This window comes from Lynx canadensis, chromosome C1 (genome assembly GCF_007474595.2).
Source record: "Lynx canadensis isolate LIC74 chromosome C1, mLynCan4.pri.v2, whole genome shotgun sequence".
NCBI lineage: Eukaryota > Metazoa > Chordata > Mammalia > Carnivora > Felidae > Lynx > Lynx canadensis.
Genome location: NC_044310.1, coordinates 161,290,663 through 161,306,127, shown reverse-complemented (window position 1 = coordinate 161,306,127; position 15,465 = coordinate 161,290,663). Strand labels below are relative to the sequence as shown.

Below are 15,465 nucleotides of genomic sequence, written 5' to 3'. Positions count from 1 at the left end.
CCTGTATTTGGCTTTAGAGCTGTACCCTGTCATTTTTGCTGTGAGTGGCTTCCTTCTGTTAGCAGGCAAGGACTTGGATCTTGCTTCTAAATGGCATAGGTTGGGGGGAAGGAGCAAGGATCTGTCCAGCCTTTAAGACATCAAAACATCATGTCCCAACAAAATAAAGGAAAGTTAAAACCAGATCATAACCTTTACAGATAAATAACACCTTTGAAATGACTCCCAGTTACTCAGAAGATTCCAACAATGAATATCAAATCAATCGACTTGATGAATACACTTGTAAATTAAAAGGACTTGGATGTTTAGCAATCTTATGCCTGGGAAGGGAACACATTTGCAAGTCAATGCTGTGGCTTTGAAGACTCTTCACTTCCCCACTTGTGTTTGTACCCAGGTTCTTCTCTGCTACCCACCCCACTTTCTTCACTGTAACCAAATACACAGTTCATCACGTACTAAAGAGTGGCTTATGTGAAGTTTCAAGTGATGGTCTGATGGATAGCATGGTTATTCACCCAAGTTGTTGACTTTCTCCTGTTGAAGTCTCAAATGTATTTTTTCAGATTTATTGGGACAGAACTGAATTTTTTTCCATTTTGAGGAGAAGCTAAGCATTTCTCTCGATCTGTCTTTTGTGTTGTAAAGGGCATGCTTCTACCACTGACCCTGAAGTAGTGAGGTGTTCTCTGGCCGGAGGTGTGAACTCAAGGAAGCTATGAAGACATCAACAGGTGCCTCCTGAATAACCTCACCTCAGTCCTCCAAGAAAGCCTTCCTCCGCACAAGTTTTTCAAAGTTTAAAAAATGACCTCAAATTTGAGGTAAATATTTTCACCATTGGCATTTTCTTTCCTTTAACAAATGACAGAGTAAGCATAAAGAAATAGAGAAGAAAATAAAAAAAAATTTAAACGACACTTTCTTGTAGTACTTTTTAGTTCACACAGCCTAAGTGGAATTTTAACAAAAAACTATTATGATCTCAATCGGCTAAATAAAATGTGCCTTTCAATGGGCAGCTTGAGGCTGAGCTGACGTGAACATCGACAAGCACAAAAGCACACTGCTGGGGGATTTTAATGTCTTTGTTTGATATCTGTGAATTCAAAAAAGCTTTTAAGCCGTAAATAGAACCCTACCTTTGTCATCTTTAAAATCTCTGCATCAGGTAGGTTAGTGTTGAATGTCACATCTTTGATGTAGGTTATTGCAATTTCATCCCCATCCATCTCCATATACATTTTCCACTTACAATCCTAGAATTAAAAGCAAAATTATAGAATTTCAGAGAGTGAAACAATTTTTCTAGTCCCAATGTTTTATAACACATGAAGTTTCCTAAATGAAATATTGAGGTAATTTTTTTTCCTTTTTTGAAAAAAGGACATGAAATTAGATCTCTTTATATATTTAAACAACCCCCAGTTAGTGCAGTCTTGAGACATAATTTATCAGTGTAAATGTTCTATTGTTATAGGAGTTGCAAACTCAAAATCCTAAAGGGACCAGGCATTTAATAATGAAAATGAGTAAAGCCAGGCAGTTTCATTATAGAGCCCTAAATTGTCATCTTTCAAAATAGACCCATTTAATTTACATATTAAACATTGTAGGAATATTTTTTTATTCGTGCAAAGAAATGTGGACTTCCCATTTTGAAATACAAGGCCCTTTTGATTTAACTTTCACTTTGCCAGTGTTGATAATAATATGGGCTCAAGAAATAGCTCACTTTCCTCTTAACAGGAGGGAACCCTGCAAACGTGATGTATGGCAACTGATAACTGGCTCATGTGTTGGGGAGTTACAGGAGGGTTAGGACTCTGGGGGTCTAAAGGGCAGCTGCCCTAAAGGGACAGCCATCACTCAGCTTCTGTTGCTTGTCCCCATGTGGGAATATGACCTCAGTCTTGCTAGGTCCTTTAATGTTTCCCAAAAAGCTGGATATCTGGATTCTTATGTGAAACCTCTCGATTTTTAAAAATGATGTCACGTTAATTAAATTTTCAGTAAAACCACCATGTAATGAAAAAGGGCTCTATATCATTAGTCACCAGGGATGTAAATTAAAATGTCCCCACAATGAGATACCACTATATGCCCACCAAATGGCTAAGATGGATAACATCCAATTGTTGGCCAGGATTTTGAGCTACCGGATTGCTGGTGGAAGTGTAAATGGTACAATCGCTCTGGGGAGGGCTTTGGCAATTTATTATAAATATATATCCATACGTATAAACATACATCTATTTGATGACTCAGAAATTCAGCTCCTAGGTATTTACCCGAGAGAAATGAAAAAAGACTTGTACAGTGTTGCTCTGAGTAGCTTTATCATAATAGCCAAAAAACAAAAAAACCCAAAAAACCCAAAAAACAAAACTAAAAGCTCCCTAGAAACAGGCCAAGTGTTCATTAGGAGAATGAGTTAAGTGTCATATATTCGCAGAATGGAATGTTACTCAGCAACACAAAAGGAGCAGATCATTGACACATGCAACAAGATGGATAAAATCTCAGAACCATTACAGTGAGTGAAAGAAGTCTTATACAAAAAAAAAAAAAGAACATACTAAGGATTCCATTTATGTGACATTCTAGAACAGATAAAACCAATCTGCAGTGGAAAAATTTCAGAAAAGGTTGGTTCTGCAGATGGGGATTGACTGGTAAGGGGCATGGTGAGACTTTATGGGGGGCTAATACGCTGTTCACAGGGGTTTGAGTCATATAGGCATATGCATTTGTCAAAATTCAGTGAATGTATACTTAAGATGTGTGCATTTCTTCTTGAACTCTAGCGTACTGAGATATTTAAGAGGAAGTGTATTGGTGTCTGCAAATGACTTTGACTTGCATCAAAAAAATGAAGATTGGTATATGGCTAGAGTGATAGATGGACATCTATGTGATAAGGCAAGTAGAATAAAATGCTAATGGTTTGCATTTAGCGGGTAGGGGAGGATTCATTATAAATATTTTTTTTAACTTGGCTGTATGAATAATAATAAAAATGTTGGCAGATAAACACTGTGTGTGCAATGAAAAGGAGAAATACGCCATGTCTTTGCACCAAATTTGACCCCTGAACCATAAATTCACCTTGTCTTTTACGTTACTTGAAGAATGAAGGATTCTGAGAGGTTAAGGATAATGTAGTGAGCACTTTACATGCTGAAACTAGAAAATGCTCTCATAGGAGTAGACCTGGAATGTCTCCTGAGCAAGCTCAGACAAAATTATTATGGAAAAGCACTAACAAAGAGGCTGTTGAAAACCTGTTGGCTTCAGCAGAAAGCTGGGGGAGCCCTTTGTTTTAGGAAAACTTCTAGATAAATTGCACAACCAAGCAGGGCACGTGCCTGAGGGGAGTGACCCTCTTTGCCCAACCACATTCACAAGATGGAGAGCCAATTAGTGAAGGAAAAGGTCTATTCAGTAATGTGAAAACCCAGTTTTCGGTTAACAGAAGTCAGATCAGTCACTCAGAATGGACAGATCTCTCAGTATTTCTCTGTTTTGGGGCTGCTCCCTGGGCAGCGGGAGCCCTGAGGTAACTGGGCAGCATAATGACTATTTGAAGTCATGACTGCACTTCTCTGACATGGCAAGAGCCTCCTCAAGCAGTGGCTGGAATAAAAAGCCTTAGGAAAGATGAGGTGACTTAGTTCTGTTTCTTTTGCCTGTCCAGTTTTGGAACGAAGTTAGCCAAATCACAGGTGAAAGACCTCAGGCTGTGTGTAAATGCCCGAGGCCCTCGGCTCTCCCACTTCACAGCCTGAGAACTCTCCTTGACCTCAGGCCTGCCATAGACCGGCCTGTGCACGCGCTCAGAGGAGCTCTCTGTTGAGAAGGGGTTGCTGACAGGTGGGAACTCACATTGCTGGTGTGCTTAATCTGCTCCAGGCATGCTGCTGGGTACTTTGTGCTATTTTTGTTTGAGATCCACAGTAACCCTGCAAGTTAGGTTTATTTTCCCATTAGGTGAGAAAAATGAGGCTCAGGTAAATAAAGGAATTTTCCTAGGGTCTCCTGGCCATTAAGTGGTAGAGGTGGGATTATAATAGCACAAGGCCGCCTGGCTCCAGAGTTGGAGAAGCTGCCGATAGGGAAGGGCAATTGGGAGAGGTGGCAGGATGTACTCACTGGGCGGTTCTCAGAGCTTCACAATGGGACCAGCTATTGACAACAGGCAAGTGGGGGAAGGACCAGGGAAGATTTTGCTAATACAACTGAAAAAGCAAGTGGCCGCAGGTCCTCTCCTGCAGCAACTGCTTCCCTGTTCCCCAGAGTCCAACTTGGAAAAACAAGGCCCCCATAATAGGGTTATAGACCTTTTTACTTTTCAAATTCTTTCTCTTATCTGAAAGAAAGGCTTTTGCCTGAACCATAAAAGATAGCGACAGAAGCAATAAAACTATACTCAAAGGCACTGTAAGACAAGGGGGGCATTATCCATGTCATTAAATTACAAACCTGGGTGGGAAAGAAAATATGCAGTGTTCACTTCAATTATTAACTTAATCTGTCAGTGCCCTGACATAATTCTAGGTTTTTTTTGAGGGGGGGGCATCTGTGATTTCACTGTTGCCTAGTTAAGAAAAGTAACCCTCAAATCAAGTCATGGAATTCTTTAAATTCTGCTCAATTTCCTATTACCCGCAGGTATTCTCTGCATTTTTGCTACACAGCGAGTCATTAAGTTGTCAATGAATTGCATTGCTCACAACTACCAGGATTTAAACAAAGTATTGAATTCTACAGGACCCAACAGAGACAGGATGCCATGTGATGAGTTCTTGACCAATCGATCACTGAAAAGGTTTTCATAGCAGTAACATGAATTAAATCATCAAGAACATCACTAAAAGTAACAACATATTTATGAGCCTAATATAGGATCTTACGTGCAAAATTGCTGCCTTTTCAGTTTCTTGGTAGTGGTAGGAACCAGGTAGTGGGAATGTGGGCTCAGATGTAAAAGCCATTCACTTTTACCAGGGTGAACTATTGATTTGGGCTTGATGTGAGTGACAGAAATGTGGGTATTGATTTATGAATCGGAAACATTCAAGAGTCACTTTGGACATCTTGTGAACAACTCGCAGTCCTGACAGGCAGAAATCAAAAGCAGACAACTCTGTATTCTGAGAGCCTTTGGGGGCCCGAAAGGACTTCTTTCCCAAAACCATTTCACCCCTGGCAGTCTGAAATGGCCCTGTTACTCATTTGGTTTAAAGGGTTGATGGTGATGATTAAGATAGAAATAATACAGAAAAAGAGTATACATTAAGCCATGACTGGGGGAGTAGCAGGGAATGAGATGAAAGATGACAGCTGAAAGTCCAGCTCCCGGAGCTTGAATTCCGTTTCTGTCACTTTCCCCCCAACCTTAGCCAACTTATATAACCTGTTTGGACCTTGGTGTTTCTATTCACAAGTATGTTGAATGAGGATTAAATGAGATAATGTAAATAAAGTGCCCAGCACAGTGCCAGAGCCAAATAAGGAGCTTGGAAAGGAGCAATTGTAATTATCATTACCAACATTAGTCACCAACACAGCTCCAATTAGTTTATTAGACTAGCCACCCCACCATCTAGCAGCGATCTAAGGGAATGGGCCAGAAGTTGAGTAAGCTTTGACAAGCGAGAAGGTACAGAGTGGTTAGACAAGGGCTCTGGCCAGAGTAGGCAGGTGCGGTCAGAGCATCTTACTTGGGCACCCAGAGGGCACCAAAGTCTGGTATCAGTGTTGGAAAAAAAAAAAAAAAAGATGTAGACAGTGGCACCGTAACAATGACTGGTCTTATGAAATAAACAGAAGAAGGAATAAACTTGTATCTTCTCACATAGATGGATTATAGAACACCAATTCTGCCCCTTCCTGCTTCAGCAGGTCCTAATGCGACCCTACCAATAGGAACCATCGGATGTCTGGAGGACGGTGGCTATGAAATGGGATTGACAGCCTGAGAGCCTTATCTTGATGAGGAAACTGAAGCATAGAGAGATGGGGAAATCTGACCAAGATCTCACAGACAGAAGGAGATGGAGTTCGGAACTGATCTAAGGTAGTCTCTTGGTGCTATGAGGAGCAGGTTTCCAAATCCTCAGTCTTTTCTGAATCTGGAACTTTTCCTTGTTGTGGGTTAAACAGAAGTAAGAATTACAGTGCAGGGGAGTTCCATCTTCCAGAGTCAACAAACAGTCAAGATTATGTTGGTGAATTTCTTTATAAGTCTCCATGGCAGAGACTGAAATACAGAGTCTCTAATAAGTCCAGCATAGCCTATGTTCCCTCCATTATTGACAAAGATCCTTGTTAAAAGTGCATATGGTGCCAGTCCACTGTCTTTATGCTCCTCTTCTTGATTTCTCTGGCCAGTATTTGGAATCACAAACACTTTCCGCCAGCCCTGGCTTAGGCTTTGTGGCTCGGCATGACTTCCACTTTTCAAACCAGAAAAAACCCACTCCCATCTAGTTGCACAAGCAGATCATGGGGACCGGTCCTGACTACTGTGGATTTCTGTTCCATGACCAGATTCCCACAGACTCACTCTTCAAATTTGTATCTTGATGCACATTTCTAGGGAATGCTCTTACTAACCAGTAGGAAAAAGGCACTGGCACAGGAGCAGTACTGGGCCCTGGGATGTTCTTGTCTTTGAATAGCAAAAAATGGTAATCCAAACCTTTCCACTAATTGGATCATCTGCCTCTCCATGCAAATCTACAAGAAATGAATGGAATTTTGTTGGGAAGAGGGGAGTTTTTGCATTGGAAACTGATGAAAAGACAGCTCCGTTGGGTGCCCAGGATATGTACTATTTATCTGGGCAGCTGCTGAAATACCTGGATAATTTTAGAATCAAGTGTGTGGTTAATGGAGGAGGAGAAAGCATTCCATCTGAACTGCTTCTGTATTGCCAATTATGTTAAAAAATTTTCTGAATTAAGATTACTGGCCAAGTAAAACAGAAACTCTTAACACTGTGAAGATAAAACCCCAAACAACACTCAGTTAATGCTAGATTAAGTATCTCTTTGTGAGAAATCACTATTACATTCTTTGCAAGCTGTTTAAAATTCTTTGGAGTTCCAAGCTAGAACAAGTGATTCCAAACATAGACATCCCTTCTCCCTCCCACCAAAAAAAAAAAAAAAAAAAAAAAAAAGATGGGAGGGAGGGAGTACAAAGAAATGATCCATATAGAGGTAAATTTTATGAGTAGAAAAAGGGATTGAAGATAGCACAGAAATTAACTTTAAATATTGTTTCAAGTTCTGGGCAGTTCAGAGACAACGATATTTCCCTCTCTCCCTCCCTCCCTCCCTCCCTTCCTCCCTCCCCCCCCCCACCCTTCTCTCTCTCTCCACTCAATTATTGCAAATGTGAACAGTGTAGGTAAGTCAGAGAGACTCTAAGAACAAGATTATTCAGGACATTTCGGAAGGAAACAGACCCCACATTAGGCTTTCAGCCTTCTACAGATCACTTCTACCTGAAGGTTACAGATAAAAACATTTTTGGTAGATTTTTTTTTTTAATTGAAGTATATACGTTGCAAACAGTAAAATGAACTGATTTTTAAGTGCACAGTTCAGTGAATTTTGACCTATGTACATACCAGTGTAACCACCCCCACAAGCCAGATATTCCCACAACCCTAGAAAGTCTCCTGTCCCTGCCTGGCAGGGACACAAGGGGAGGTGCGCACTCTTCTCATTTCTCTCACCATAGATTAATTTTGCCTGCTCTAGAACCTGGCAAAATTGGAACTTTACAGTATGTACTTGTCTATGTTTGGCTTCTTTCACTTGGCATAATGTTGTTGAGATTTGTCCATGTTATTTAACCCTTCCAGCCTTACCCTGTTGTCAACAGCCATGTCTCCACTTTACAGATGGGTAGACTGAGACTCAGAAAATGTAGAGATTTGCGGCAAGTGCGCTTAGCTGCGCCGGGGCCGCAATTTAGTTCCTGGGCATGCCCCGTCTAATGGTAAAGACACTGAGTTTTAAAATCCCATCTCCGTCTTACCCCCTTCCCCCAGGGAGGAGAAAAAGTGAAACCACCAGCGATTGCTCAGGATTGTAGCAAAGAGGCCTCTCCACCTTAAAAAGGCCTGTACTGAGGAAACGTTTTAAAATATAAAATAGAGGTTGAAATAAACTTTTTAAGATTCAAGAAGGGAGGGGGGGGAAGGGAAACAGTCTCTTAGCAGGTGACTGTTGGAAAATGTAAGAAGTAATGCAAGATGAAATAAAAATGCGGTACAAATGTTGGTCATGCTGGCATTAAAAGTAGTAAGATGTTGATGATTTAGGCCTCCGAAGGCTTCTTTACATGCGTTGCTATTATCTAGCTCAGCTGCTGAAACCTGCTGTTTTAAAGGCAGGAGAGTGGAACATCCCATGATAGCACCTGGGTTATTTATCATTATGTATAACCCCGCTACTCTCTATTTTATTATGCTGCCTTTAAAAAGAAGATAATGCAAGTATGGTTAATTTGCTTCTCTTCTTTATCTATACGGTGTCATGACCCATCACGGCTTTGTCCCGCGAGATTTGTTTTTCAACCAAAAAGAAATCCACAAGAAACTCTCCCTAAAAATTCCATTAATAACCTCTTTCAGCGCGTATAGGTTGCAGGGTCTGGAACTAAGAATGTTTTAATCTCTTCAGCAAAACAATGTCTCATAATGATGTACAGGACTATTGCTGTACTGATGAAGAATCATACATAATTCAGCACCTTTCACTTGGCACCACTGTGATGTCCTCATTAGCCGTGGCTCACAGTGTCTGTCAGATGGTGTCCATGCGAACGCAGGCATTATATTGTCTTTGAGATGTGCAGCTGCTTCCATGACACTGCCAGTATATAAAAACATGACGCCAGTTTGTTTTATTTAGTGCTAAACCTTCCAGTTTGTAAAAACAAGGCTGACACAGAGCCTGACATGAGGCAGTGAAAATAATTAGCTCTCATTTTCTCAGCCTCCTATTTCCTTCTCCCTGCTGTGTTCTCTTTCCACTAAACCACCACATGTCAGTCGAAATGGGAGGCAATTAGTGGGCTCATTTCAGTCCCCACAACTGTGCTGAAAAGAAAGTATTTATGATGGCACAATGAACAGCTGAAAGATTAAATAACATTTGCCTTTTGAAAAGAAAATGACTTCTAGCTAAATGGGCAATTTTTGATTATTCTCAAACAAGCTTAGAGTAGTTGGTTTTTAAAATACAAGAAAGGAAAATGAGTCATTTTTAGGTGAAAGAATCAAATAAAACTTGACACAGTAATGCAAATAACTGATGTTTTATTGCAAAATATGTAAATGCGTTATACCCTTAACAATGGCTTGTGTCTAAGGTCAGGGCAGATTGGTGCCAGCTAGACACCAGTGGAGATAAGGTTGTTATATTGCCTTTTGGGGGGCTGTTATTCGAGTTATGTATGAAAAAAGGACTTTAGGGATGAAGTTAAAATAAAGTAAAAGAAATCAAGTGAGACGTACTCTCATATGATGCATTACACACTACCTGAAATGGTTCAGATGTTAGTTGACATGTTTGGAAAGGACTTTTTCATTTTTTTTAAACTCTTTTTAAAATTGGAAGGTACTGGGTATTCATCTTGGAAAAAAAAAAGAGTAAGTCTTGCTATTGATTTTGAATAACTCAGAATCTATTCTCAAGACTGAGTTTCTTGAACAACATAGAAGGTGTTCTAGCTTACCTAATTACTGCTTATAAGTTTTTTTAAACGCTAACAAATGGGCTGCAAATTGACTTTTACCCAGGACACTCAAAATATAAAAACAGCTCTTCTGACTACTAAATTCCCCTCCCTTGCCGTGACTTCAGAGATGATGCCAAAAATTAATGACCTTTGAAGAAAAACCACTGACCTGGTTGGTAGGCATTGTTTACCATTTGAGCTGTTCTCAGCCCAGATCCTGACATATGGCATTGAGATGGTTGTCGTACATCTTTGCTTTTCCAATGCAGTGCTTTTAATTTCATTTCAAATAAAAAGTCCCTATTATAATTGATTATTCTCAAGACCTAGTTTTTGGTTCAGAAAACACAAGTCATTTTGAGTTATCACAGTCTTCCTTCTTTCAGTGGCTTTGGAAAACCTTCGAAAGCAAAGATGTCCTGTCATCAATGGAGTCAACAACTGTGGCTATTCAAATATTTTTTTTTTTTTTTTTTTTTTTTTTTTTTAAATTTTTTTTTTTTTTTTCAACGTTTATTTATTTTTGGGACAGAGAGAGACAGAGCATGAACGGGGGAGGGGCAGAGAGAGAGGGAGACACAGAATCGGAAACAGGCTCCAGGCTCTGAGCCATCAGCCCAGAGCCTGACGCGGGGCTCGAACTCACGGACCGCGAGATCGTGACCTGGCTGAAGTCGGACGCTTAACCGACTGCGCCACCCAGGCGCCCCTATTCAAATATTTTTAAAAGACCATCACAAATTTAAATTTTGTTTCTGTTTCCATAAGTAGTATATTCCTACTCTCTACAAACTCAAATGCTAATTTTTGAAATCCTATAATAGAGTCAGTGTATCTGTATGAGCCAATGGCAACCCAAGGAGATCTGAGCCATCTATGGATTCGGTGGGAAACTAGAGCTCTCTGTGAGCTAACTACACATATTATTATAGCTGGAAACCAGCTATATGTATTTGTCGTGCAGTCATACCTATGTTTTATCACGTGTACTTCCTTGCCATTCACTATCTTAAAAGGAATTCAGGGTCTTGATGAAGAAGGCCACGAGGGATCCAGTGGTGTGCTGGAGCCGCCCTCACAAGCTGGTTGCTCACACCTCTTCCCAACTTCAAGTTCAGAGACATCAGATCGGTAATTGGCCCTGGTGAAAATATTTATACCATGGAGATCCACAAACACTACAAGTCAGGGCCATTTTCTCCCATTGTTAGACATTTTCTGGTGTGCCGTTTCTACATGTGATTATCCATCTATCAGCAAGTATGTGCTTAGCAGCTCTGCTCTGGGCCTGTAAGCAGCTGCTTGACCTGTGTGATGAAGTGTAGCCCCACTGTGATTAGAAATATGCAGCAAGTTCATGCAGTCATATTCTAAGCTGCATTTGCTCCCTGGCTGTCAATTAAAAGTTGTATTTCTTACAGAACCCTGCCACTACAAGCCCATATACTTAGGCACACGGACATGTGTGTGTGCATATGTTTATCCCCTAAGAAAGAGTTGATCATAGGAAATAAGCTTCTTTACACTGCATTTTTAATAAATGCAAGGTATATTAAAGTAAAGCATTGCTTTTAGCTGTTCTGAAATTTACAAAAAGTGTTGGGGTTTTTTTTTTCTTCCTTACAAAATCCTTTTCTTTGTGCTCTGTTACTTTATTTATCCATTTATAAAAATTACACAATAGGAAAAAAAAGCCCCATTTGACAGTTTTTGATATTTACAATGCTCTGAGAAAGGGCCTGGAGATTCAATTGTTTATTAAATGCAACATTTTATAAGTGATCCAATAATAAAGACCTAACAGCACAATAGTAGGTGGGAAGTATTTGTAACAAGCAGTGTTTCTAACCTAGAGAGGATGAACAGAGAAGCAGAACTGTTGACTGAATTGCTTCTGGTAAGGTGTGGAAGAAGGGGTCCCCGTGTTACCCGTGACGCACGCAAGAAGGGAGGGGGCAGGGTGAACGGAAGAAGCCTTGGACTCTGATGGGGGCTGTTACTCTGCTTCTATACCTTCAAAATTGTGTTCCTCTTTATTTTGTCTTCCTTATTCACTTGCTCCATCAGAATACTGCTCAAAAGGAAATCAGATGTAGGAGGTACAGGAGTCCGGAAGCCTGTGTCTATTTTGGGGTCCGCGTAGCTAGGGTGCTGGCAGAGACAGGGTGGTGTTTCCCGGGCTTCTCCCCTGAGTGCTGTGGGTCATCAACTTAGACCCACAGGTTTCCATGTGGAGGGTAGGGGGTGGGGGTAGGGACTCCAGGGACCATGTCTGTGACTGTCCAGTACACGCAAGGAAAGCATGGGCTTCCCAGATACTTCCTTCATAACCCTGATTTTAAATTTTTATGACACAGTCTCAGAAAGTTTCTTGGTGAGAAAACTGCTGGGTGATTTGATAGTTTATTCCTTGGCAATTTGAGAATCAATATTCCTGACTGGCAAGTTTATATGAGATATAATAATAAACTCTATGGAGCTGAATATTTTAGTGAAAGAAAGGGTGGTTGCGACCCTTGGGGGGGGGGGGTGGCGGTGCATGAAGCTATCTGAGATTCCAGAAACCTTTTTCCTTTTGTGCCAAGTGGAAGGACTTAAGATTACAAAACAAGGCATTTCCCACACAAAACAAAAGATGGTTATTTACTATTAGGTGACCCCCCCCCAATTATCTTTTTATTACCAATATATCTATTTTAGGGATGATGCTACTTCCTAGAAAGGGGCAGTATGACACAGTGGTTGAGTCCTTGGACTAGATCTGCCCCTAAATAGGTGGGGATTCTGGGTAAGGAACTTTGCCTCTTCCTTCCTCAGTTTCTCTTGGAGATGATACAGGGATAGTGCTCACTGTGATGGTGGCTTATAACAACTATGTGAGAAGAATGTTTGCAGAGCACTTACCACAGTGCCTGGCAAAGGTATGAAATAATTATTACAAGCATTTCAAATCTGAGCACAGGAAAATTTTGAGCTGAGAAAGACCCAATTTCTGCCAATTCCACTGTCATAACTTCAAGTTCAAGTTTGCCTCAATAGATAGCATTATTTAATAATTTACTTGTTAGAAGTAGGTAAAATACATGGGTAAACCCCATTCTCAGATTTTGTTAATTTAAATGGCCAGCGAAGCCTTTGGTCCAATCCTATCTTCCCTGCCAGTTTGCCTCGAAAAGGAAAGAAGAAAAGCATACTTCATTTGTGCGAGAATCCTGTAAATGTGCATGGGGCTTTGGTCTGCTGAGGTCCCGCTTATCCAGAGGGCGAGGCAGTAAAGACACATCACAGCAAGGCGTCATGCAGTGGCCCCTGGCCACGATAGCAGGCATGTAGGCGCTCAGACCTGAATGGCTTTCCTCAGTTGAGCAAGTCAACCTCACTTTTGTGCCAGAATCCATCTGGTTGTAAAATGAGGCTAAAAACCAGCATTGCATCTGAATTCTTAAAACAAAAGGTTGACCGGTCTTACAATGAAAGGCTTTTCCTCTACATGTATTTGTTATTTGTGGATAAGGTCATATTTTCACCGTTTTCTCCTGGCAGGGCAGGTACTGAAACAACGTACTAATTTTAAGTGGTTGTGGAACTGGTGGTCCCTTTCAGATGCGATGGGAAAATGGAGCTGCTATTTCATCATAAGGTCACTGTCCTGTATTATTCCTGGAGGTTGTAATTGTAATTAGAACGCATCTTTCATTTTGTTTGTAAAAGGAAAGGTGAAATGGTCAAGCAGATCTCCCTGATATGCAAAGCCCGATTTGGAGACAACTTGCAGAGCATCAGTGTCCTCTAGTAACTTATTCTAGTCACGGAAAGGCTTCACCGTTTCTGTGACGATGGGTTTATGAGAACTCAGTTGGGATTTTGAGGATGTCCTTTTTTCTTGGGTTCCACCTTTGAAGGTTAAGGCAATAAGGTCAAGGTCAAGGTCAGTTTTCATGTGGGGAATTGGAATTTCAAATATGTGGGGGAAATGTTTCATAATGCTAGGGTATAGGCTGGCATAACTGGGTAGTTTAGAACTGGACAGTGATTTATTCTAGGATTATTTTATGAAAATGTACAGATGGCTTAAATCTCCTGGGACAGGTATGTGAGCTAGCACATGTTTAATAAGAAGGTAATAATAAAGATGTAATTTCCAGTCTCAGCTCTGTCCTCACCCCATCTAAGGCTGGTCACACACTTCCTCTTGCTCTCTGTTTCCTGATCAGTGATGACAATATTATACCTTAAGCATCTCACAGAAATGCCAAGGGGATAAATGAGATGACATTTATGAAATAACTTAGCTCTTTAGAACAAAGTACTAAGTAGAAGCTTTAAACATTATATTCAGGAAGTTATTTGCAAATGACCATGGACCTCTTCAAACCTTGCTTTAAAACTTACCCCTTCCAAAAAAGCTTTTCCTGGTTAACCTCATCCATTCCAGTCCTTTTTTTAATTAAAAAAAAATTTTTTTTTTTTTAAATTTTAGAGGGAGAGAGAGAGCGCCTGAGCTGGAGAGAGGGGTAGAGGGACAGAGAGAGAATCTTAAGCAGGCTCCACACTCAGCACAGAGCCCGCCAGTCACTTCTTTATACTTTTAGCACCATGGCATGACATCCACATTGTACATTTCACTTTTTGATCTGTTATGTTATAACATCATCTGCCCAGCTGCCCACACTAGAAACCTGGCAATATCCTGGCTCCTCTCCCATCCCTACACCATTTCCAGCTGGTGACCCAGTCTGAGCAGTTCCGTCTCGAGGTCCTTGGACTCCTGGCGCTTCCATGGCACTGCCATAGCCTCCTCTCCTTGTTCCCTTTAACCTGGTTGTCTGCATTGCCCGCTAATGGGTCTTTCTCACTTTAGCCTGGTCTCTTTCCGGTTGACCCTCCCCTGTGCTTTTTAGAGATATTTTATTTATTTACTTAAAAAAATTTTTTTATATTTTATTTTTAGGTAATCTCTACACACAACATGAGGCTTGGACTCACAACTCCAAGATCAAGAGTCACATGCTCTAACTGAACCAGCCAGGTGCCCTGAGAGATCTTTTAAAAATATAAATCTGATCCTATCTACTCCCAGCTTAAAACTTTTAAAACTCCTTAGTTTAGCACCTAACATCGTTCTTTTTCTGGTCACCAGCCGCTATTATGGCCTAACTCTCACCACACTCGTCCCCCTGCTTCGTGCTAAGTCCCAGAGGCAGTGATGCTTGAAGTGAGTTGTGCAGTCCCATAGAATTTAGCCTAAAGAAGAGCTCCCTGTGTCTTCCTGGCTTCATACTTCATACATCTTTTGCAGATGCTAGCTATGCCTTTTGCCTTTCATGTCTTCTCCCTGCCTAATAATTCCTAATGGTTTTAAATTTTTAGTTGAAGCATCACTTCTACCAAAAAGACCTTAAGATCCTCTCTGACCCCTCTATGCATCTGCTTTCAATGTGCAGCCAGTGTGCTTCCATTGAATGATGTGCTTGATGTTGTTAAAAAAAAAAAAAGGCATCATTCGGTACTAAAACCATTCACTGATCTTGTCTATTTCTTCCAATCAGCGATGGGTTCCTTGCAAGCCAGGGACTGTACTTTTTGATTTTGTATTCTGACCTTCTAGCAGAGAGCCAGGTCCTCAGTAAACGTCTGCTGAATGCATGGTGTAAATGTATTGAAATTATGACTGTAGGCATGATCAAGGATCAATAGGCTGTC

General features: G+C 40.8%; 1 protein-coding gene across 3 annotated transcripts in view; it reads right to left on the bottom strand.

Moving 5' to 3' along the window:
- MAP3K20 (mitogen-activated protein kinase kinase kinase 20) overlaps nucleotides 1–15,465 on the bottom strand; it is a 184,497-nt gene that overhangs the window by 10,200 nt on the left and 158,832 nt on the right. For all 3 annotated transcript variants that reach the window (XM_030324076.1, XM_030324077.1, XM_030324078.2), the window contains exon 17: nucleotides 1,146–1,262. In XM_030324076.1, coding sequence (XP_030179936.1) covers nucleotides 1,146–1,262 — 117 coding nt within the window. The remainder of the gene's footprint in view (nucleotides 1–1,145; nucleotides 1,263–15,465) is intronic.